General features: G+C 33.3%; 3 protein-coding genes across 3 annotated transcripts; 2 read left to right on the forward strand and 1 right to left on the reverse strand.

Moving 5' to 3' along the window:
* Positions 1-3,638: 3,638 nt before the first annotated feature.
* Positions 3,639-5,169, forward strand: LOC115874437 (cuticle protein 16.5-like). The gene is made up of 2 exons (XM_030889600.1): positions 3,639-3,720; positions 4,410-5,169. The coding sequence occupies exons 1-2, from the start codon at positions 3,709-3,711 to the stop codon at positions 5,088-5,090; spliced, it is 693 nt and encodes a 230-aa protein (XP_030745460.1). The 5' UTR covers positions 3,639-3,708; the 3' UTR covers positions 5,091-5,169.
* A 9,249-nt stretch (positions 5,170-14,418) lies between these two features.
* On the forward strand, positions 14,419-16,460 carry LOC115874521 (cuticle protein 16.5-like). The gene is made up of 2 exons (XM_030889679.1): positions 14,419-14,493; positions 15,855-16,460. Exons 1-2 carry the CDS (start codon positions 14,482-14,484, stop codon positions 16,395-16,397), a joined length of 555 nt encoding a protein of 184 aa, XP_030745539.1. The 5' UTR covers positions 14,419-14,481; the 3' UTR covers positions 16,398-16,460.
* A 6,631-nt stretch (positions 16,461-23,091) lies between these two features.
* Positions 23,092-26,218, reverse strand: LOC115874520 (cuticle protein 16.5-like). Its single transcript, XM_030889678.1, has 2 exons — positions 26,113-26,218; positions 23,092-23,864 (listed from the first exon to the last, which is right to left on the reverse strand). Exons 1-2 carry the CDS (start codon positions 26,122-26,124, stop codon positions 23,118-23,120), a joined length of 759 nt encoding a protein of 252 aa, XP_030745538.1. The 5' UTR covers positions 26,125-26,218; the 3' UTR covers positions 23,092-23,117.
* Positions 26,219-26,479: the final 261 nt, after the last annotated feature.

Consider the following 26,479-nt stretch of genomic DNA (forward strand, 5'->3'; position numbering starts at 1 on the left):
CCTTTCCAAAAATATAGCACACTTGATATTTTGTTATAATCCCCTTCGAAATACAGAATTTTTAAAAGTTCGCCACTTTTAACTAGTAGGCTTTGGACCCCTTATTGATATGCCTTTAATGGAACTCGAAAACATATTTTTCCAGCAAGACGACGCACCGCCTCTGAACGCTAAAGTTATCAGCAAATTTTTGCAGCCAATTTCAAGAATAATTGAATAGCTAACCAAGATCCCAGCCATCGAGGCCGTCTGACTTAGTGTCCATGGATCTAATCCTATGGATATATTTGCGGAAGAATAAAGGTTCCTTATTCTAAAACGGACATCATAAGGATACTGCAGGTCGCACAACGCTCATTGGAACGAAATATGCTGGGAATAAACAAGAGTTCGTAAAAGAATAGAGTGGATATGGCAAAAGTGCCAGACAAGAGATGTCATCCACAGTGTCAAATCCCTCAAATGGCAATGTGCAGAACACCTGGCACGAAGAACGGACAACATATGGACCACAAAAATTACAGCATGATACTCACGAGGAATTAAAAGACCTAGAAGAAGACCGCATCTGAGATGGGACCATGATGTTAGGAAATTAGCAGGCACAATTTGGGCCCACATAATCAAAAATCGACAACAATGGGCTTAACTACAAAGAAAGTATTTGAGGGAGGCTACACCATAATTGGAAATGGTTGAATAAGCTGAAAATGATGATGATAGCATTAGAAAAAAAAATAATAACGTTAAACAATTAATGCGATAAAATATTAAAATGCATTCAACTCTTTAAACCATATCACATAATCGAAGCTATTTAAAAAAGGTATGTAATTTTTTATGAAACATATTTACTATTATATATCGTTAACTTCATTAATAACAGGAAATTATTATTGTAAAATTACGTCAATTGTTTATTAATGAAATGATATATTGATATTCTGGAGTAACTTTCACAGTTTGTTATAATAAAACTTGAAAAATACAGATAATGAGATTAGCAATTTTTAGGTAAAAGTATACTTTTAAAAAATAGTAATAACTAATATTGTGTATAAAGTTAGCCAGGTCAGTTAGTACAATATGATCGAAAAAAAAAACGATGACTATATATCGCTGTCATTTTATGTGTAAAATTATATGGGAAATGTCATCAATGGCCATTTCCAAGCCAACTGGACGTGGTTTTTTTTATCATACGGTATATTATAACGTAATATAATTCTCGTATTCTTATTTTCATATTATGAAAATAAGAATATGCAAATTAAGACATTACCATCAACACCTACTTGGTCAAGTTTAATTGTACGTTAACTTGAACATGGATTTTCTTCACGGGTGGATAAATTCGTAATTATACAAGGTGTTTCTAATTGATATAGAAAGACAAACACACAAAAGATTGGTTAGTCATCGTGTATGGGATTAAAACACTGAAATAATGCTATAACCCTTCTATAACTGACAACTGACAATCTATACCTACTAATATATAAAATCCTTAAGTGACTCACTGATTAATCACGATCCTGCTCAAACCACTCAACGTAAGAAGCTCAATTTTGGCATACAGGTTGATTCTATGGTATCGATAAGAAGGGATTTTTCGAAACTCGAATTCTAAGGGGATGAAAGATGAAACCACCCCTCAAATATTAGAATATTTTTTATTTAAAAACTGGTGAGTTTTTCGGAAAAAACTTTTAAACACGTATATTTTATTTTGTTGTTTTACATATTTTAAGGTTTTTTAAAAATTTATACAGGGTGTTAAAATATGACCATTGAGTAGTCACCATTCTGCTTAAACTGCTTGACGTTTAAAGCTGATTTTTGGCAAACGAATTGACCGTGGGGTGTAGAGGTTCGATAAGGAGGGGTTTCTCGAATCTCAAATTCCAAGAGGGTGAAAACGCCCCTCAAATATTACAATATTTGTTATTTATAAAACGGTTAGTCTTTCGGGAAAACGCTTGGACACGCAAAATTTATTTTGTTTTTTTACATATTTTGAAATTTTTTAAAAAATCATACAGGGTGTTCAAAAAAGTTGGGTAATTGATTAACCACGATTCTGCTTAAACTGCTTGATGTAAAAAGCTTATGTTTGGCAAATGGATTTTTCGAAAGTCAAATTCCAACGAGATGAAACTACCCCTCAAATATTATCAAGTTATATAATAATATCGCCATATTGTTTTTTTTTCATGCTGACATAAATGTGAGAAAGTTTTATCCAGTTTGTATGTTAATCAGGGATCGGAGTGTTTGGGCCGAGAGCTAATTACTCCGAACCAATGGGCACTTACCCTAGTATCCTACAGGCAGAAATCTACGCTATCGAGAGATGCGTACAACTTATGTTAGATAGGAACTATCGGAAACAAGAAATAGCCATCTTATCTGATAGTCAAGCAGCGTTAAAGGCGATCAACTCAGTATCAATCAATTCGAAATTGGTCAAAAAATGCATAGAGAAGCTGAATAAATTAGGCAAAGAAAACAAAGTCCTCCTACACTGGGTGCCTGCTCACCAGGGGATAGAAGGCAATGAAAAAGCAAATAATCTAGCTAGGAAAGGAGCGAACACTCCACTAACTGGACCAGAACCGTTCTGCTTTCCAAGTGGTAACCAACTCAAGGCGGAACTCAAGAACTTGGAAGATTCCATCCGCAACCTGGAATGGAAATCTTGCAATGGTCTAAGACACTCGAAGAAGTTTCTGAGGGCTTATGATCAAGAAAAATCACAGATCTTCTGGGTCGAGTAAGAACAATCTTCGGATTGTCACGGGGTTTTTAACAGGACACTGTCTCATCAATGAACACCTCAGTAGATTGAAACTAAGAAGAAACGGCGAATGCAGATTCTGTGGGGAAGATGGTGAAACACCAGTACACCTCATCACTGAGTGCGCCGAGACGACAACCATTCGTGCCATGAATTTTGGTACGACTGATATTGGAGATGGAGAACTACCCTCTATAAAACCGTCCCAGATACTGGCTTTTGTCAAAGCCCTGGGACTGTATGATGAGTTATGATTCAAGAAAGGGGGACACAATGGATCTGTAAGGTCGAAGTGATTAACCCCCCTCCCACTCATTCTAAATTCTAAAAAAAATCTAATTGTATGTTAATGGAAATTCTTGCTTTGCTTTATCATCACCATTACAAATGATTAATTCGACGCGAACGAAGTCGCGGGTACACGCTAGTGCTCTTATAATTTTAAATTTTAATCTGTTTATATAACTATATTGGGTGTTTTTCAAAAGTCGCTTTTGACTCCCGGTATACCATATTAATGAATTTTGAAAAACTAATGTACTAAGCATCAAAAAGAAGGTTTTTTTTTCTTTAATAAAGTAATTTAAAAGTGAATCTTTATCTATTATGAAGATATATTATGATATAACGCCTATCGACATTAGCAACATTATGTTTAGTATTCGTATTAAGTAGCAGAACCAGTGTCAAAAACCGGAATTCCACTTTTCGATTGTACTTTTTCGGGCGATATTCTTCGTGATCGAGTTAAGAAATATCCGATATATGTCATAAGAATTAACATTTTCCCACTTCTTTTAATAGCCAAACATTTTGTATCTATATATAACAAAGCACGACTTTTTTGGTTACCAAACATATTCACACTTTTGAGATAAGTATCTGTTAAAAACTCATTAAAAATAACAAAAATGAAATTCTTGGTAAGTATTCTGTGTTTTGTGTTAATTTTAAAAATACTTAATTATTAAGTGGGTTATTAACGTTTTTGAGAGAATTTCTTATTAATAATTATACAGCTACTTTGACCAATATACAAAGAAATAGTCATTTTTTATACAAGACGATAATGCAATTTTATTGTCGATTATAAAACAATATTTTTTTCCATAGCAAGTTACGTTTTAAAAAATATTCAGGAATTGTTATTTCAAGGAATTTATTACGAGTAAAAAAAATATTGTGCTGGGTTGGCGTTGGTTTCTATGTAATTTGACAAATAAATAAAGCTGTCTCTTTAGTTGTCAGTTTTGAGTCAATATTTTTTAATTCTCTTTCGTGTCGATTGCTGATTGAATTGGAGCCAGAAATGGCTCAAAACGCAATAAGTAAATTACCAACAGATATTCAGGCTGAGGCGACGAACGCCATATCCAAACTACTTCCATTTAAATCCCGAATAACTTATGAAAAGGAATACAAAAGTTTTCAAAAATGGAAGCAATTAAAAAACGTGCGAGAAGAAATAAAGTCTTTAACCTATGCAAAAAAAATAAATTCAGTTTTTTGGGATCAATTTTATTATGTTATCATTAAATCTAAATAAATAAGTATAGAAAATAACCATTACTTCATAAAACAATAAGAAATTTGTTAATATGATTTTTTTTAGATTGTTTTAGTAGCCATCTTGGCTCTTGCTTTGGCCAAAGACGAAACTACCCAGCCATCAGAAAAGAAATCAAAACGCGGTCTCATTGACCTGGGTTATGGCATTCCAGTGTCTGCGCCATCCTCCCTACAATTTGCTCCATCAGCACCATTATTTAGGGCAGCACCTATTAGCTACCCATCACAAGCTATCAGTTACGCAGCCCCTGCCTTGAGTTACGCTGCACCGGCTCTGAGTTACGCTTCTCCGGCAGTTGGTTACGCTGCTCCAGTTCCTGTGAGTTACGCTCAGCCTGTTCCTGCTCTGAACTACGCTCCAACCTCTGCTTTAAGTTACGCCATTGCTCCTGAACATAGTTACGCACATGCACCCGCTGTGAGTTACGCTGCTCCAGCCCTGAGTTACGCACCAGTTCCTGTAAACTACGCTCATTCTCCAGTTTTGAGCTACGCTTCTGCTCCTGCTGTAGCGTATTCTCCTGCACCAGCTCATGTTGGTTATGCTGGTGCACCAGCTTTGAGTTACTCTGCTCCATTAAGTGTACCGATTTCTCAAGCTGTTCCAGTACATAGTAGGAGTTATGCATCATCTGTCTTAAGTTCTGGTTCTCCAGTAATAGCTAGAACTGTTGCTTCTTCTAGTTCTGTATCTTTGGGATACGGAAGCTCAAAAGCGTGGTAGTAGTGTGTAATAATATTATTGTAATTTTGTTGATATTTTTTGATAATAAATGTTGTTATTTTATAAATATTGTCAAGACTTAAATATAGGCCAACTTGGGTTTACATCAAATTGGGAAAAATCATGTAAAATATAATTCTAGTAAACCAATTTGATGTAGATTCAAGGGAATCGTTCGCGTATACGTTGACCTGAATATGTTCTTATAATAAACATTGTTAATTAAACAATTAAAATCAGGTCGATGTAAGCGTGATGTTTCAGGGCTAGCTCGTACTAAATATCGGTGCTGGAAATATACAAAGGAGATTTTTGAGCACGTACCCGCCGATAATTGGGACGAGCGGAAAAATATAAAATAGTGTGCTGACGACAGGAGGAGGGAGTTAGTTAGTCCATCGATGTGAGTCGTATTATACAGTTAGTAATTCGCGTCATCAGTCCGTTAGCAGAAGACAGCGCAGACTGAAGATGTTCCTGTAAGTACTTAGTTAACTAAACCATTAAGTCTTGGCATTCCCCAAAATTGTATTAACTGTGAACTTTATGTTAAATAAATGTATATTTTATTCAATGGTTGTTTTGATTGACAGAGAGAACCTGGTATAGCGACCCTAGCAAACAACCCCCAGCTAGGTCGCGACAATATATAGTTTAACTAACGTGTACCCGCGACTTTGTTTGCGTCGAATTAATCATTTGTAATGGTGATGATAAAGCAAAGCAAGAATTTCCATTAACATACAAACTGAATAAAATTTTCTCACATTTATGTCAGCATTAGAAAAAACAATATGGCTATATAATTATATAACTTGGTAATATTTGATAGGTAGTTTCATCTCGTTGGAATTTGACTTTCGAAAAATCCGTTTGCCAAAAATAAGCTTTTCAATAAAGTAAACACTTCAATAAGCGTCAAGCAGTTTAAGCAGAATCGTGGTTAATCAATTACCCAACTTTTTGGAACACCCTGTATGATTTAAAAAAAAATAAAAATATGTAAAAAAACAAAATAAATTATGAGTGTCCAAGCGTTTTGTGTCCAAACCGAAAGACTAACCGTTTTTTAAATAACAAATATTGTAATATTTGAGGGGCGTTTTCATCCTCTTGGCATTTGAGATTCGAAAAACCCCTCCTTATCGAACCTCTACACCCCACAGTCAATCCGTTTGCCAAAAACCAGCTTTAAACGTCAAGCAGTTTAAGCAGAATCGTGATTACTCAATGGTCATATTTTATGAAACACCCTGTATAAATTTTTAAAAAATCTTAAAATATGTAAAACAACAAAATAAAATATACGTGTTTAAGAGTTTTTCCGAAAAACTCACCGGTTTTTAAATAAAAAATATTCTAATGTTTGAGTGGTGGTTTCACCCCTTTAGAATTCGAGTTTCATAAAATCCCTTCTTATCGAACCTCTACACCCTAAAGTCAATCCGTTTTCCAAAAATCATCTTTTTACGTCAAGCGCTTTAAGCAGGGTCGTGATTAATCAATGACCAGATTTTTCGAAACACCCTGTAAACATTTTTAAAAAATTTTAAAATATGTAAAATAACAAAATAAAATATACGTGTTTAAGCGTTTTTTTTCGGAAACTTGACCGTTTTCTAAATAAAAAATATTGTTAGAGAAGTGGTTTCACCCCCTTGGAACTGGAATCTCAAAAAATCCCTTCTTATCGAACCTCTACACCCTAGAATCAACCTGTATGCCAAAATTGAGCCTCTACGTTGAGTGGTTTGAGCAGGATCGTGATTAATCAGTGAGTCACTTAAGGATTTTATATATTAGTATGATTTGGATGAAATCAATTATTTTAATGCTTTTACCTATAGATAGTATTACTAGTCGGTTATAGGAAAACACAACACAATCATGTTTGAATAAATTATGTCTATGCACATAGAAAAGAATGGGGCTTCTATAACCCTGTATATTAAAAAAGGTTAATAAATTATATAAGGAATTTATTTTATCACATTTAATTTATCCAATAATTGGCGTGAAATATTTATAATAACAAGACACTTGATTAACTTTAAAACGATAAGGAGCCTTGTATGATTAAAAATAAGCATTTAAAGAATTTCATTTAATATGTATCAAAAGAATTAATAAATTTAAAACGTAGAATGCACAGATGTTCGATGACCACCAGTAAAAGTGAATTCGGTAGAATGTAACTCGTTATGACACTTATTAAACGAATTTTGGAGCAGAGGACAGCTAAAAAAGAAAAGAAAAATGTAATGTAATTATGCAAAATTTGCATCAGTTATACAGGATAACTTTGAAGTTTATTTTTAAATGTTAAGTGTTTCCTAATTTACACATCTTGAAGAATTGAAGTTTGTCAAAAATTAACACTAATTATAGAAAAATTAAAAAAAGGATAGAACCCTTCCAGACATCACACAAATCTATTTCCAAAAAAATATTTCTTTTCAAACGTTAAACCACAAACTACACCATTTAAAAATCATTTTTACTCAGTGTGAAAATGAAGTACAATCTTCTTAAGGTCAACTAGCAGTAAGCGCCATTCAAAAATCAAGAAGAGTACGGGCCATAACGTTTGGGGCTGACCTCGCCAAAATTATCATCGATTGTCAATCCACAGCAGTCTCTGACGTCTTTTTTTTCGATCGTATGGAAAAAAAAAGATATTTTTTGTATTTTATACAGGGTGAGTCTTAAATAAGTGCAAATATTTTTAGGGCTGGTAGATCTCGAACAAACAAATATATTTTCTCTTTGCCGTTTTTCAAATAAATCCAAAATAACTGAGATATTTTACTTTGAAAATTCCCAAAAAAGAGAGTTTTAATTAAAATTTTGAAAACCACAGGATCTTTTCTAGATTTTCTTTCTTGTAAATTTAATCTACTACCTATGTTGTCATATTATCAACAAATTATATTTTTTAACCAAAAATTTAAAAAAAATTCAAATTTTTTTTCAAAAAATTCCAAATTTTCAATTTTTCTTCGCGAAAGAAACCTCATAATCGTGTTTCTGGAGTTAAACAACCGCTAAAAATATTTGCACTTATTTAAGACTCACCCTGTATAGTTGGTACCTATCGCACACGACATATTTTGTCGTATTACAACAGTCTCAATTATCTCATCATCAATGAAACCAGATTATTTTGAAAGGAACATAAATATTTTATTAGTTACTGAAAAACTTGAAGTTTGCATAAGTTCTTGGCCCATCTGTTGGCGAGCTGGTTAAAATTAGACCAAGATTTAAACTAAAAGACAAAAAAAGGATTAATTAAAAAACGAGGCATTCTAAAAATTGCAAATTATCTGGTTTTATTGAAATTTATTCAAAAATATGTGAAATAATATTTAAAGGAAGCAATAAAATACTTTAGATTTTGTAGTAAACTAGCATAGTGAAAGAATGCAAAGATTATTGTAAGAAAAAAGTATAGCCATTAATATACATATTTTTTGTAAGAAAAACTCTTTTCTCTTAAAAAACTGTTTGTGTTATAAATCAGTAGATGGTTGTATTTGTTTATTTCAAACTGTGGAAATAATAAGTTTAAGAAAATTTGGTTAGTGTTGCTCATCCTTATATGTCAAGGCTCCCCAATGTCACATCGTGTCTCACTCTAACAGTGTACTGAAGTGAAATGAAGCGATAGTGTTATTTTGCCAATGTTGTGACATATATTATGACTGATTGACTCAATATAGGGCTTGTTTCTCTCTGCAATTTTCTGTCTCACAATGTACCGTTTGTGTGAGGGAAGGCTTCATAGTTTCATAGTTGTCGATTTTCGAAAGAAATCAGTACATGTATATTATTTCGTATATTTTTCATTTTATTGATTTTATGGAAAGCACTGTTCATTAAAATGTTGTATCCTATGTTATAGGGCTTGTTTCACTCTACAATTTCCTGTCTCACAATGTACCGTTTCTGTCCGGGAAGGGTTCATAGTTTCATTGTTGTCGATTTTCGAAAGAAATCAGTACATGTATATTATTTCGTATATTTTTCATTTTATTGATTTTACGGAAAGCACTGTTCATTAAAAAGTCGTATCCTATGTTATAGGGCTTGTTTCTCTCTACAATTTCCTGTCTCACAATGTACCGTTTGTGTCCGGGAAGGGTTCATAGTTTCATAGTTGTCGATTTTCGAAAGAAATCAGTACATGTATATTATTTCGTATATTTTTCATTTTATTGATTTTACGGAAAGCACTGTTCATTAATATGTTGTATCCTATGTTATAGGGCTTGTTTCTCTCTACAATTTCTTGTCTCACAATGTACCGTTTGTGTCCGGGAAGGGTTCATAGTTTCATTGTTGTCGATTTTCGAAAGAAATCAGTACATTATTTCGTATATTTTTCATTTTATTGATTTTATGGAAAGCACTGTTCATTAAAATGTTGCATCCTATGTTATAGGGCTTGTTTCTCTCTACAATTTTCTGTCTCACAATGTACCGTTTGTGTCCGGGAAGGGTTCATAGTTTCATAGTTGTCGATTTTCGAAAGAAATCAGTACATGTATATTATTTCGTATATTTTTCATTTTATCCATTTATGGAAAGCACTGTTCATTAAAATGTTGTATCCTATGCTATTCAAAAAAGTACCAAATTTGAATTAAATTTTTGCTGGAAGGTATTGTAACTGTGGAAAAAAATCTACTTGGATTGGTTTGGATATTCTGTGTTTTAATTTGTATTATTAACTTTTTTGTAACAATTTTATTTTATACCAAATTTTATCTTATTAATTAATTTCTTTCTAGGAGGGGTAATTACACCCATTACCCCTCCCATATATGCGCCCCTGGCCTCAATGATATGGAATGATTGAGACCAATCGATTAGACATATCATTTGTTCTCTATAGGTATAGTGTCTAGTGTGTCACTGATTTTGCAGTGGACATCATATAAATAAGCTACGCGCTTGACGTGAGCTGTCAATGGAGGATGGCGGAGTTCCAAACTTAATCTATTTAAAAATAGATTTTCTATATATTCCGGATTTTTCAAAATTATAGGTCGATTGAAACCAAACTCGGCACGTGGATGGAGGTACCCGAATGTAGTCTTCAGACGGACAGGCAGACAGATTGAAGTAAGAAGAAGTTTCACTTCAACTATGCGCACGTAGTACACACACAATTTTTTTCCGTGATTTTTTTCAATATTTCAGTAAATCAGAAATTAATAATATCGGTCTAGCCGTTCTTCAGTTCTAAATGATGAAATTGACCCGATGACATTGTTTGGATTTATTTAGATGTTTCAGTTTTCATTTTTGCAGTGAATGATATAAATTTTACCTTTTTCAGTAATCGCTTACGTAATATTATGTTTTATGTCTTCTTTGGAAGAGGCCATAAAAAAGGTTTTCACACAGTGACGTAACATCGGTCAAAACACGCTTTTTCACGGCACATCAATTCCGTAACATATTCGAAATATTAAAAAGGTTACTAAAGCAGGTTTTTTTCGTATATAGAACAATCGGATCATCGATATACTCGTATACGTCCTTTCACCTGCCACTTCCATTAAACATTCTCGTATTTTTATATATTTTTTAAGAAAATATAAAAAACATTTCTTAATCTTGTTCAAAAAAATTAAAAAAAAAGAATGGGTATGGTATAAGATCAACCACCAAGAGCATTACGAAATCGCTCAAACCTAGCGATGTGCAAATTTAATCAAAAGTAAATTATTAAGTGAGTTTAAGTTACTTTTGCCAATTTAGTTAATTTTTACTATACAAAAAGATTTCTTAATTCTACTATACTATACAGGATTTGTACGAAAAACAGACGGCCAAATTTTAGAGAATGATTCAGAAATATGAAACAGAAAAAATTTCGTCGGAAATGCGCAGTTTTAAAGATATAGTCGTAGTCAAAGAATATACCTAGCTAGAAAAAGAATGGACTCTGCCATACTGAAAAATGGTCCTAGAGAAGTGGCGCCATCTATTGAGTAGGGCTGGTTTTAAATGGATCGAAGCGTATTTATTGAATTTTGCTCTAAAATAATTAAATTTGATTATTAAATCTTATTTTTTACACAAATTCAACAATACTAATAACAAGTATCGTTGTGATGTGTAAAAAATAAGATTTAACAGTATAATTTATACAATTATTAAATAAAATTAAAACCAAACATGTGTAAATCTTATTTATTATTTAAAGTTTTTATTTATAAGTCAAATAGGTATTTAAACATCGTTTATTATAATAAAACAAAACCAACGTAATACGCCCACAGTTTTGTAAATGGAGTAAATATAAACAGGTACTTAAATGATGGCAAAAATAAAAGATTTACATTATATTTTTAGGGCCACAAACAAAAGGAATTGTCTAATAAAACACATATAACAAATTATAGTTTGAAAAACGTTTTAATAATCATTTTTGATGATTGGCGCTATGACAACGACAATATTTTTTGAGAATTTGACAATAGTATGACAATGGCCGTTGGAAACTATGGAAACTACAAAAAGAATCTGATTGAACGCCATCTGGCAATAACTAGTAGCAATTTCTTAACCTAAAAATTAATTGCACTACCACCTAGCGCCCGAGGCTGGAACTATTTTATTTGAAATTGCCGTGGAAACGGTGGAACCGCTTTTGCTATTTCACTTTCCGGCCCCTGGTCATAGTCTGTCCAACGACTCAGGATATATGACCAACACTACTGTCACTGTCAGGGATCCCCCAGGTGATTTTTTGCTTAAATTTTTGGAACCGCTCTGGTTCTTTTCTGAGTTTTCTTTCTTGTAAATTTAATCCACTACATAATGTTGTCATATTATCAACAAAATATGTTTTTTAACTAAAACCAAAAAAAAATCTCCAATTTTTTTTCAAAAAATACAATTTTTTTATTTTTTTTTTCGCGAAATAAACCTCATAGACGTGTTTCTGGGGTCGAAATACAGGGTGGTCCGAATTGTATTCCGGAAGCTTCGGTAGCATATTCTGCAGATAAAAATAGGTAAAAAATTCGTATAAATGTATGTGCTAAAATGCTTAGTTTCGGAGATACAGTGTGTAGAAATTTCATTTTTATTTCGATTTTTTCCAAATAAGTAATGTCAATATTTAGATGAAAATTGGTGTTTGGGATTTTTTTGACATGAGAAATTTGATTTTGATGTCAATATGACTTCTACTGGTAGAGGGCGCCACCTACATGTGTTTTAACCTTTGAATAAGAAGACTAAGGAAGGAGCATATCAAAAATCTTAGATACACCGCGATGGGCCTCAAATATGGCCGACTTAAATTCCGGTTTATCAGTGTCGTTCTAATTTTATTTAAAAAATATAAAACTATGATGTAGGGTAGACGTGGGGTAGACTCAATAATTTGTTGTTTTATTTTACGTTGTGAATTTTTACGTTGTGGTAGTTATTAAAATTGTTATAAAAATATATAATTCTAATAAAAATAGATAAGTTATAATAAGTATTTATTAACACAAACATTCGAAACGCTACTGAAGCAGGTAAGTCAAATTAACGTATCTAAATTCTCTGACATCTAATCTTTGACAAGTAATAAATAAAAGCTAAAATGCAAGAAAAATATATAATTTAGTTAATTTAAGTGAATTTCATAAATGATTGATTTATTACACGTATGTATATTATATAGTCACTTACTAGCGAAAAGTTGTTCCATTATTTCACTCAATTTTTGCCGAGATCTACCGCACGCTACACAACCAACTATTTTAGAGTCTTTTTCGATAAATCGCGATAGTGTCACTGTTAATTTAAGTTCTGCCACAATTTCCATCTAGATTTACTACCTTTATACAACTATCAGTAGTAGAATAAATAATAAATAACATAAAATAAGCTCGGTAAAGACTGACAAATCCACAAAATTTCAAATCAAATTCAAATGTGTCAAATGAATCGTCAAACAGAACTGTCAAGGATCCCCACCCTAGAGAGCTTTTATGGTGGCTTTTCCGCCCACCATGCATGAATACATGGATAGCATTATGCTCCTTCCTTAGTCTTCTTATTCAAAGGTTTTAACTGTTTTGAAGCGTAATAACTTTTTGTCCGTACCTGTATAAAACTACCGAAGGAAAAAATATACATCTCTGTGATTTTTTACGTAAAAAATATATCTTTGTAAAAATCGCTACGAGCAACCGTTCTCAAGATATTTAGAATGGAAATAGTCAATACATGCCATTATTAACGAAAAATAAACACGTTGCGTTAGATGGTTATTTCACTGAAATAATAAATTTGGGAATTTTTTTTTAATTAATCATATTTTTTCTGCAAAAAATGATGATAAAACAGTTTTTGTTGAACTTTTGGTACAAAAACATTTCAGATTGATGATCTCAGTCTAATAACTATTTAGTCAACGTGTTTAATTTATGTCAGTGATGACAGGTATTGATAATTTCGATTTGAAATATCTCGAAAAAGTTACGTAAAAAGCGTCGTAAATGTATATTTTTTTACTCAGTTGTTTTATACAGGCACGGAGGAAAAGTTATTACTCTTCAAACCGGTTAAAAAATATGTAGGTGGCGCCCTCGACTAGTAGGAGTCATATTGACATCAAAATCAAATTTCTCATGTCAAAAAACTCCCAGATACGAATTTTAATCCAAATATTGACGTTGCTGCAGAAATTATTTGAAAAAAATCGAAATAAAAATGAAACTTCTACACCCTGTATCTCCGAAACTAAGTATTTTAGGACATACATTTATACGAACTTTTTTACTTATTTTTATCTGCAGAATATGCTGTCGAAGTTTCCGGAATACCTTACGGACTACACTGTATACTACCCTTAAAAGTATTTGCTCATCAGTCAAGACTCACCCTGTAATAAGTTACTTTATTGTTAAAGATTGCTGAAAAACAATATTTTATTCAGATATCGTAGTTTCTAGAACAACCTACTTCTAACACAAACTCAGCCAAAGATACCCTAGCTGAGGTTTTATTAAATTCAGCTATTTGATATTTGAAGAATTAAAATTAAATAATCATTAGTTATTTTAAACAATCACATTTTACGATTTCATAATCAGTTTGTATAAAATACAAAAATTCGTCACAAAACCAATATCTTCAATGGCTAATATTAATACTAACCGGTCTATAACCTTCATCACAATCACAATATCGATGCCTTTATTTCGGAAATGTGTAACAATTTTTACATAACTCTTTTGACGGATTAAATTAACAGGGCCCCACCTCTTTTGATGGTCCAATTTTTGTATATATAGACTGATAATTTTGGTTTGTATCATCACAATCCTTTTGTCAGTTTTAAAAACATCAATACATAAAAATACAATCAGTCAAAATGAAATTCTTGGTAAGTATTAATATCCAGTGTAATGAATATTTTAGAATTTAGAATTTAGAATGAGTGGGAGGGGGGTTAATCACTTCGACCTTACAGATCCATTGTGTCCCCCTTTCTTGAATCATAACTCATCATACAGTCCCAGGGCTTTGACAAAAGCCAGTATCTGGGACGGTTTTATAGAGGGTAGTTCTCCATCTCCAATATCAGTCGTACCAAAATTCATGGCACGAATGGTTGTCGTCTCGGCGCACTCAGTGATGAGGTGTACTGGTGTTTCACCATCTTCCCCACAGAATCTGGATTCGCCGTTTCTTCTTAGTTTCAATCTACTGAGGTGTTCATTGAGGAGACAGTGTCCTGTTAAAAACCCCGTGACAATCCGAAGATTGTTCTTACTCAGACCTAGGAAGATCTGTGATTTTTATTGATCATAAGCCCTCAGAAACTTCTTCGAGTGTCCTAGACCATTGCAAGATTTCCATTCCAGGTTGCGGATGGAATCTTCCAAGTTCTTGAGTTCCTCCTTGAGTTGGTTACCACTTGGAAAGCAGAACGGTTCTGGTCCAGTTAGTGGAGTGTTCGCTCCTTTTCTACCTAGATTATTTGCTTTTTCATTGCCTTTTATCCCTTGGTGAGCAGGCACCCAGTGTAGGAGGACTTTGTTTTCTTTGCCTAATTTATTCAGCTTCTCTATGTATTCTTTGACCAATTTCGAATTGATTGAGACTGAGTTGATCGCCTTTAACGCTGCTTGACTATCAGATAAGATGGCTATTTCTTGTTTCCGATAGTTCCTATCTAAGATAAGTTGTACGCATCTCTCGATAGCGTAGATTTCTGCCTGTAGGATACTAGGGTAAGTGCCCATTGGTTCGGAGTAATTAGCTCTCGGCCCAGCACTCCGATCCCTGTTCCCGTATTGGTTTGGAAGCATCAGTATACCAAGTTATGGTATGGTCTTTTAACTGCTGGGCAAGCGTTTCGCTCTTCCAATCCTTCTTATTGCTCAATACTACATTGACATGTTTGTCAAAGTTGTACGTTCTTGGCATATCGTCCACTGGGAGTTGCAGGAGTGGTATTTCCTTTTTGAGGGTGTTCCAATCCCCTGATTCTTGGTAAGTATTAATATCCAGTGTAATGAATATACAGGACGTTTTTTTTAAGTAGGGTAAAAGATATTCTTTGTAAGAACATATACATTGTATGACTACTCTCTGAGCTATAGGGTGTATTATGAGTATTTGAATATAAAGAAAAAAAAAAGCTATGCATTGAAGTATTGTTTTTTCATAAAATGATCTAAGCAATCATATCCTGAATTAATTTTAAAGTAATTCTAATATTTTTTGTTCCTGTATTTTTAGATCGTATTAACAGCTGTTCTTGCAATCACCCTAGCCGAAGAAAAAGCTCAACCAAACCAAAAATCCAAACGTGGCCTTTTGGGTCTGGGTTATGGTTACTCAGCTGCTCCAGCTTTGCCTTTAGCTGCTCCAGCATTACCCCTATCTGCCCCGGCTCTACCCTTAGCTGCGCCAGCTCCAATTTTAAGAACAGCATCCAGTTACTCAGCTCCTGCATTGGCTTATTCAGCTTACTCAGCTCCTGCTGTTAGTTATGCTGCCCCAGCTGTTAGTTATGCAGCTGCACCAACTCTGAGTTACTCAGCACCTTTAAGCTACGCGGCACCAGCTCTAAGCTATGCTGCTGCTCCTGCACCTGCTTTAAGTTATTCAGCGCCTTTAAGTTACTCAGCTCCAGCTCCTCTGAGCTTGCCCATCGCTGCACCAGCACCATTCTACGCTAACAGTTACAGTTCGTCGCTTTTGGGCGCATCTCCTGTATTAGCTAAGTCTGTGGTGTCTAGCCCGTTGGCTTTGGGTTATAGTGGTGCGAAATTGTGGTAGATTTTAAAGAAATATGAGTATTTTATTGAATTGTGATACAATAAAGATTTTGTCTTAAATGTATATTTTATTTATTTTTTACTTAAAGAAATCCTAGTTTATACATCTACGAGAGAAGCTATATATTGACTGATATGTTTAGCACGATTGATCACGTACATACACTAAAAGAAACTATCAGCCGATCAAGCCTGCATAGCCTTTATAGACTTTAAGTAGGCTCTCTACTCTACTATCCTAAGGCAATACTAGAAGCCCTAGGGAAACAAGGCCTTATAAAGAAGCTCTCGCCAATATATACAAAGAAGCCAAAACAAGGGTAATGATATATAAAACAACTCCAGAGTTTCCAACAGGCAAAGGAGTACCACAGGGAGACGCTGTATCCCCAAAGCTGTTTACAGCAACACTAGAAGAAATCTACCGTCAACTGGACTGGACCAGCAAAGGATTAAAAATAGTTGGAGAATATCTTAACCATCTAAGATTTGCTGATGACATAGTCCTAATTGCCAACAGTCATGAAGAACTACAAACACAAATTAACGAACTAAATGCAGCCAGCTAAAAAGTTAGTCTCAAAATGAATTTAGCAAAAACTAAAGTAATGTACAACGAACTAGTAGGCCTTGGGCCCAGGGGGGGGGCCTAAAAAACACATTTTTTGAATAAAACGTTTACATGAATTTCTCTATCAATAAATTTCATGACTTTTGGTTATCAAACCGTGTCCCGTAGATTACTTAAATACCAACAAATTTTCTAAAAAAAATAAAAATTGACACATTTTTTGAACACAACAAAATAATATTAACTAAACAATACTAGAAAACGTCATTTTTAGTGCATCTCAAGCAAATAAAAATTAATACGTAGCCAAGAGTCATATAATTCAGGATTTCTCTGGGGGGTGCCCAGCAGTACCTGGGGGGGCTGGCTCCCCCGGGCACCCCTGTTGTTAGGCCAATGTGATTGAATAAGCCAAAAATGATGATGATACGACATAAGTGAGTACTAGTCCATTGCACATGATATTATACTGTATAATTAACTGAATAGTAGATACTTGGTGGTATTTGTATCAAAACTACCAATCCCTGATAAGAACCAGCCCCTAGACAGCCCATCTGATGAAGGGTAGACCCAGAAACCGGTTGTGGGAGTGGAGCTTGGTTCTCCCCTTTACGACAAACAAAACAATTTTCTTTTTACTTTTAATTTTTTTTTACTTTCGATTTTTCGAAATTAGCAAAAACTACACAGCTTAAGGCAAAATAATATTATTTTTTAAAAAACCAACCAACTAGACACCAACGGCCCAGCTACGTCGAAACACCGGTTCCCATTAGAACACCGAAGTTAAGCGACGTAAGGCGATACTAGTGGATGGACGGGTAACCGGTTCGAAACTCTGTATCGTGCTGTTGTCCAAAAAAAGGCAAAAGTGTAAAATCTATTGACACACACTGCTCATTCACGCCGGTTCGAGGCCGGATGAGATCGGATATCTCGTGAGTAAGAGTCGATTTAGACACTTGCCAACTCGGTAGGCCATTGACCATGATTTGGCCGAGGATGGCGGTTCGGATTCCGCGTAAACAAATTAGGCCCCGTCCAGATTAGCCCTGACAGCAAAAAGGAGACGTTAACTGAAATCTTTTCTTTTTCTACCAACTAGAGCAAAAGTTGATAGGCTTCGAGATATATAGGCAATAGAGAAAAAAATATAAATCATTAAATAATATAAATGCCAAAATATAATAATAATAATAACATCTGGTTTGTATGTCTCTGGGTACCTTTGTTTGATACAGTAACATTATTTTTATATTATCTGTCTGAATGAAATACTGAAAGGTTACAAAATTATAATTTATTAAGGTAAAACTTAATTATTTTAAAAACATTTAATTTATGCAGCAGTATTCAATAACTAGGTACATGAATACACATACCTTTTTACATGTTTAAGCTATTAACTTTATCTAAATGTTCCATTCCATTTTTACAAAAATATATAATTAATAATTACATATATGACAGGTGGGTGTAAACTGTATAAACTTGTACTAGATTCCACTCTTAAAGGTTCACAAAAATATTTATATGTGCATTTCGGAATAATCTAGTTCTCGGTGATGATGGTATTTATTTTGTAATAAACACTGAACTGAGACAAAGTGTTTAATATACCGAATGATCTCAATTAGTAGGAGCAGTTTATTTTGCATATTTAACGAGATTTTTATAGCTCTGGTTTAAATTTAGGTTAGGAAAGTAATTATTTTAATTGAGTATTTCTCACCTAATTTATTATAAAGACCTTTAAAATATACAGGGTGTACTTAAATTAAACTATACAACTGTGAGGGAGTTATTTCATACAGTAGATTGTATGAGAAAGAAGAACTTAATCACCGGGATCTTATATATCATACTATGTTGTTATAAATTTATTGTGTCTCTCTTTCTTGAGTTATAACTCATCATACAGTCTTAGGACTTTGACAAAAGCCAGTATCTGAGACGGTTTTACAGAGGTTGGTGGACCAGAACCGTTCTGCTTCCCAAGTGGAACTCAACTTAAAGGCGGAACTCAAACTATTAGAATTATATGTTAGACTAACGTGTACCAGCGACTTCGTTCGCGTCGAATTAATCATTTGTAATGGTGATGATAAAGCAAAGCAAGAATTTCCATTAACATACAAACTGGATAAAATTTTCTCACATTTATATCAGCATGAGAAAAAACGATATGGTGATATTATTATATAACTTGGTAATATTTGACGGGTAGTTTCATTAAAGCAAAGCAAGAATTTCCATTAACATACAAACTGGATAAAATTTTCTCACATTTATATCAGCATGAGAAAAAACGATATGGTGATATTATTATATAACTTGGTAATATTTGACGGGTAGTTTCATCTCGTTGGAATTTTACTTTCGAAAAATCCGTTTGCCAAAAATAAGCTTTTTACGTCAAGTCCGTTTTTTAAATAAAAAATATTGTAATATTTGAGAGGTGGTTTCACCCTCTTGGAACTGGAATTTCAAAAAATCCCTTCTTATCGAACCTCTACACACTAGAATCAACCTGTATGCCAAAATTGAGCTTCTTACGTTGATTGGTTTAAGCAGGATCGTGATTAATCAGTATGTCAGTCACTTAAGGATTTTATATATTAGTATAGATAATCAAAAAACACAACTGTTAAATTAAAAAAGTTTATTGTATCACAAGAAAACAAAAATAGATAAATTAATAACATTAAACTAGCAAATTTATTTAAAACATCTAATGGAATAACAATAAAAAATAAATTAAGTAACAAATTTAAACTACCAAATCCTGGCACTTCCCAGAGTTGAAGATAATGGAGCGTACACTTCAGACTCTGCAATAACTGGTAAAGTCTTCAAATAGGATTCACTTACAACAGGGGAATCATTACCTCCGGTTAGTGAAGGAGATGAATAAGGAACACCATAACTTACAGAAGCAGATTGACGCAGTGGTGATGTTGCAACCTTGAAAGTTTGAGGAGCAATAGCTACAAGTGGTGCTTCATTTTCTTGAACAGGATGAGCAGAATGTGCTGGAGGAGCAATATTTGCTGCAGCACCAATGTTTAGGGGACCTTCAACCCCTACAGCTGTTGGAGCATAGCCTAACGCTTCAGAATGACGAACAGGAGCACTAAGAGCTTGAGGTGCAAGTCTGAAGAAAGTAGTAGGTCTTACTGGAGCTTCAAAATTCCAAGGAGCTTGAACACTTACAGGTGGAGGACCATAACTTAAAGCAGGAGCAGCATAGTTTACAGCATGAGAAACAATACCTGGGTTAACCAAATGTACTGTAGAAGCATCTAGATTACTAGCTGGGGCAACTAAACTAAGAGCTGATCCAGAGTAAGATATAGGAACACCATAGATGCTTGCAGGTCTGAAAAGGTGAGGTGATACAGTCAAAGGCAATGCTGGAGCATTTAAAGGTATAGATGCAGGTACAGATATAATAGCTGGAGATGGAGAATAACCATAACCAAAACCAAATAGACCACGTTTTGTTTTCTTTTTTGGTTCAGTCTTGTCTTCGGATAGAACAACAGCCAAAACAGCTGCTAGTACAATCTAAATAAAGAAAGAAATATTATTAATTCGAATAATTTAAATACTAATTGCAATAAATACTTACAAAAAGCTTCATGTTACTTTATAGTTTCCTTAATATCTATTTTGGTGAAGTCAAAATTGGTGTGTGGCTGTAAAATAAAAAACGACCAGGTTTATATACAAAGTAGTATTATCAAAGAGGTGGTATAATACGATTAGGAAGAATATTAAATAAGTTTATAGTGCCACAAATAGTGAAAAAGAAATTTTTGGGACCCATTATGTTAACTAGTCGGTCTGAATTTTAATATATTTTTTAAGAAAATTAATATTTATAAGTGTTAAATAGGAAGTTAATATTTAAAATCATAATATTATATAGAAAAATTTATTTTCACTGTGGTTTACTAATAATATCCGAATATTAAGAAATAAATATCTTAAAAGAATTAGTTTTTGAAAGACCAAGACCAAAATCCAGATTGCAAGAGCAAGACGACTTGCATGATTTTTATTTACATTTTTCATAGATAATAATGAAAAAGTTAACAGGATTTTTCTTTATTTTTTCTTTAGCAATTGTTAAAATTGCCTTATATCTAGCAAAAATAATAGTTAAATAATACTTTAACCGCAAGGTATTTCTTCTCGCACGTTTTTTAATTGCTTCCATTTTTGAAAATTTTTGTATTCCTTTTTATAAGTTATTCGGGATTTAAATGGAAGTAGTTTGGATATGGCGTTTGTCGCCTCAGCCCTAATAACTGTTGGTAATTTACTTATTTTGTTTTGAGCCATTTCTGGCTCCAATTCAATCAGCCTTCGACACGAAAGAGAATTAAAAAATATTGACTCAAAACTGACAACTAAAGAGACAGCATCGACTAATGTCACGTACTAGAGATAGATTGGACACTGATATAAAACAAATAAGTCCTTCATTTAGAGCCACCTGGTGATCCGAAAGAAACTAATGGAGAGTTTTGGCATGACAGAATTTTAGCGTTCCGTTATTTATTAACGCTAACTAAAACGGTAACGTTATTAAAGCACAAAATTATTCCTTGTGAAATATAAAAAAAATATAGACTTGTTTACTATATCTTATGTTTTATTAAATCATTAGCAGGCCCTAGACACTCAATGGTAATTTTATAGAACTACAAATTTAGTTTCTTCCGCATCGCCAGACGGCGCAAAATACATTAAAGTACAGGTTTCTAATTTATATTATGAAGATGCCATGACAGTCTCTATGTTAATTACTGTCTGTGGTCTAGTTTTTGTCTAGTTGACAAAATGTTGGTGATCCGTCAAGTTAATTTTAAATCATTATTTAAATAATTATTAATTCAGATATTCCCAGATATTCCTGATTTGTCGGAAAGTTCAGTGATTTGTGTTTATAGTTTGTGTTTTTATTAGTTTGTGCATTCTGATACTTACAGTCGATCATCATTTTTGTGTTAGATACTAAACTTTTTTATTAAAGTCATTTTGACATTTTAGAAATAATAATTTATAAACCAAATAAAAAAATAGTTTAATCATAAATAAGTAAGTACATAGTTGGTAATATATAGTATTTTTCAGTAACAGTTAATTAGTAGTCTATAATATTTTTACTATATTATAATTTAGTTGTTAAATCAAAAAAATGCGCGCTATGTGATCTATTGTTGGTGTTTAAAATGTATGTATTTATAATTTTAATTTTGTTGTAATTATGTTACACTTCTAATGATCTAATAAAACATAAAATGGCAGTAAAAAAGTCTATATTTATTATTTTATATTTTACAAGGAATAATTTTGCGCTTGAATAACGTTACCGTTTTAATTAGCGTTAATAAGTAACGGAACGCTAAAATTATGTTATACCAAAACTCTCCATTAGTTTCTTCCGGATCACCAGGTGGCTCTAAATGACGGACCCATTTGTTTTATATCAGTGTCCAATCTATCTCTAGTACGTGACATTTAGTCTATGATTACTATTGAGTGTCTAGGGCCTGAGAGACAGCTTTATTTATTTGTCAAATTACATAGAAACCAAGGCCAACCCAGCACAATATTTTTTCTACTCGTAATAAATTCCTTGAAATAATAATTTCTGAATATTTTTTAAAACGTAACTCGCTATGGAAAAAAATATTGTTTTATACACGACGATAAAATTGCATTTTTGTCTCCCGAAATTAATTATTAATCTTTTCAATACCATTTTATCGTCTTGTATAAAAAATAACTATCCTTTTTTTAAATTTTATTTGCATTAAATTACTTAAAATACTATTTAATTAATTCTGTTCTATGTAGAAAGTGCCTCTATAGTAAAAATCTATTAAAAAATGCAAGACTTATCTTGCAGCAAGACCAAGACCAAGACCAAGCGAATCTTGGGCTTGGTCTATAATCTTTAGATTGTCTAGGCTTAATAATTTGAGATTTTACATTTTTTGTGAAGCAATATTGTATTATCAAGACGGGTTTTTAATTCTAAAATGAAGTTGTTCCATTAAAAAAACGAAACATGTAATATTTTACAAAAACATTTATTATATCACATCAAACCAAATAAATACACTCTACAAAAAATTACCACCATCCAGAACTCAAAGGTGCTGGAGCTGACACTACAGTTTTAGTAATAACTGGAGCGCTATAGCTTTTGGCCAATAAGGGAGCAGAGTAACTGATAGCAGGAGCGGCATAGCTAACTGGAGCAGCTACTTTTACTGCCGAAGCGGCATAACTTAAAGCTGGGGCAGCGTAGCTTAGAGCTGGAGCGGCGTATCTTACTGCTGGGGCCGCATAACTGACTGATGGAGCGGAATAGCTCAAAGCTGGAGCTGCATATCTTACTGCGGGAGCAGCATAAGCTACTGGAGCTGCATAACTAATAGCTGGAGCGGCATATCTTACTGCCGGAGCCGCATAAGCTACTGGAGCGTGAATCTTTACTGCAGGGGCTGCGTAACTGACAGCTGGAGCAGAGTAGCTTACAGCAGGAGCGGCATAAGATACTGGGGCAGCTACTTTTACTGCTGGAGCTGCATAACTGACAGATGGAGCTGCATATCTTACAGCCGGAGCGGCATAGCTTACAGGGGCAGGTAGACTAAGTGCTGGAGCGGAGTAAGCTAGAGGAGCTGAGTAGCTGCTGGCTAGTGAGAGGGATGCTGGAGCAGAATAATGAGATGGAGAGGAGTATCCGTATCCAAGACCTAAGAGGCCACGTTTAGTTTTCTTTTCGGCTGAAGATTCTTGTTTGTTTGGTTCGGCATCTTTGGCCTTTTTGGCCTTTTCAGCATAGACTATGGCCAGGACAGCTACAAGTACAACCTGAAAAAGAAAAAAGATATATAAATCGTCCTGTATGGTGTTTTGGATTAGTATAAAAGCTAATAATTTATTATTTCAAGAACATTTTAGGCTTTTGTTTATTCTTATTGAAATTGATAGTTTGAAACTTAAATGATGTATTTAATTTAACAGTCTTTTACTTGATGAAAAAATATATATTTTTTCTATTTGAATAGAAAAAGGAATATGATATTGGCAGCTAATATCAAGCTTTGGAAATTTATTATAATAGAAAAAAATACTAACAACATAGATAATCGGTATAAATATAGGATGTTCCAATATTTTGTGGCCATAGAACTGAAGCTAGATAAAATGAGCAATTTTTAAATAAAATCGCAATCAAGATGGCTGGTGTCGCCATCTTGAAGAGTATAAATTTAAGAAAGCAATAACATTTTTCAGTAAAGTTTATTTCTCTGCCTTTAAACTCAACACAAGAATTAATTCTGAAAAGTAATGTACAGGGTGATAACCCAAGCAGCATTTGGACGTCGGGACAACGTTGTGTCACGTGACCAAACGTCGGGGCGCAACGTCGGCACAACCTCGTGCCAACCCTAGTCTGCACTAGTTTGGAGAATAATTTTTGGGTCGAAACGACGTTGGATACCGACGTTGGCTAGAAGCCTAATTTAGTACAAACTGCAACGTTGTTTAAAATCCTAATTCACAGAAATACAAAACTAATATGGCGTATAAGTCGCGTTTTATCCTAAATTGGGATAATTATAGTTAGAGACATATGTCAGATGGCAGTGAAGGAAAACAAAACAAAAGTATTTAAGTGTGGAGGATGTTTGAAGATCATAATTATTGAAACACTTTAACCGATTCTGTAACTCGTTACCCAAGGCAAAAAAGTTAAACGCAAACAACTTTATTGATAAATGTATTTTTTCTACTTTGAAAAATACTAATGGGCCTTAAAATTAAAGAAGTTTTAAAAATTTTCTTGAATTTTTTAGTAAAATGCGAATAATTTATTCGCAGTCGAAAAAATTGTTTCCGCGTGTTTTTAGGGTCAAATATTTCAAGTTAATGTATTCAAAAAGCAGGAATTGCTATTTTAGGAACGAAACATTTACTTATTTAACAACATGGCGGCTTTCACTTTAATGTTTTGGAGATTAAGATGGAGTAGTTCGAGTAGTCGCATTCTGGATTAATAAAGTCGCAGTTCGGCCTTAACAGGTAGTATACTAGTCGCAAGATTGCCTAATTTAGTCATCCTAGAGTCTAGCTTGTGTCGCCCTCTATAATCTAAATAAACGAGGGAGTGGATAAACTATCGGTAATATATGTCGATGTATATTTAAATTTAGTTTTATATGTACCTTTCTTATGTCCCGTTTTAATTAAGTTTTTTTATAAAAATAAAAGCAGCACTGAACTGTCTGACTGAACAGAACAATGAAGTGAAAATTTAAGATTTAAGGTTATGGTTCAATACAGTTGCAAAAAGGTAGTGACTCGACGTCCTACCAACGTAAGAATAAGGAAATCTAAACAACGTTGGAATTAGTAAAATAGACGACGTTTGCATAACGTTGGAATAGGTCCTGAAACTGACGTCGGAAAACTCTATATTGTCCAACGTTGTAACTACGTTGTCCGAATCACCTAAAGATCACTTAAGCAAAAAGGTTACAAGACAACGTTTATTCGACGTCGCAGAAGCTTCTACTTTGCTGTAGTACTAGTCCAACGTCGGTACAACGTTATAAAAACGTTTAAATTTATTTTAATACCCAAGGTAGGGAGCTAACTATTTTTTGTAACTAATCCAACGTTGTGTTTAGTAAACATGTGGTCGCAAGTCGTGAAAATGCTACTTGGGAATGATCTATTCTATTGTAGCTTGCAAATTTAAATATCATTAAATATCTGAAAAACCAAAGGTATTAAACATATTTAACCCTTATAATAAATGCCTTTTTTTGGACCCAAAAATCCAAAAATGTATTAAAATACCGAGTGTTCCATTAGAAAAAATATAACTTTGATATGGTTATTAGTTCTGAATCATCCTGTATATTTCAAAATAATCTTAAATTGTGCACATTGCCTCCCCACATATGAGGGGAACGAGGTGCGCCACCCTGTTTATATAGAATATTTTGCAAAAAAAGAAAGAATATAAAAAAGTCATAAAAACAACATAAAAATTATTAATTAATTTAAATTTTTTATCTCTAGATATTATATAAGATTTATATGGACTTACCAAGAATTTCATTTTGATTTGGGTTGTTTTTTTAATAGGACCAGTTTACTGATACACAAAAAGGTATGTGATGATAAACCACCAACATTTCGGACTATATATACAAATTAATAAACTAGGTGGTGGCAAAATTAAATTAATTTATTAAAAAATTACGCAAAATTAAACTATTTCAAGTCGTCATCAAGGATTTGAAGACCAGATCTGAAGAGGACCGTGATAATCGAGTTCATAGCATTGAATTTATTCCAATTTTAAGAGAATAGTGAAGAAATCACTAGATTTTAAAATTAATGTTCTTCATTAATTATAAATTAAAATATCGACAGTTTTTAAAATATTTTATGATATATGAACATAAATTTAA

Source organism: Sitophilus oryzae, unplaced genomic scaffold (genome assembly GCF_002938485.1).
Source record: "Sitophilus oryzae breed Bouriz unplaced genomic scaffold, Soryzae_2.0 scaffold_1297_pilon_pilon, whole genome shotgun sequence".
In the NCBI taxonomy this organism is placed as follows: Eukaryota; Metazoa; Arthropoda; class Insecta; order Coleoptera; family Curculionidae; genus Sitophilus; species Sitophilus oryzae.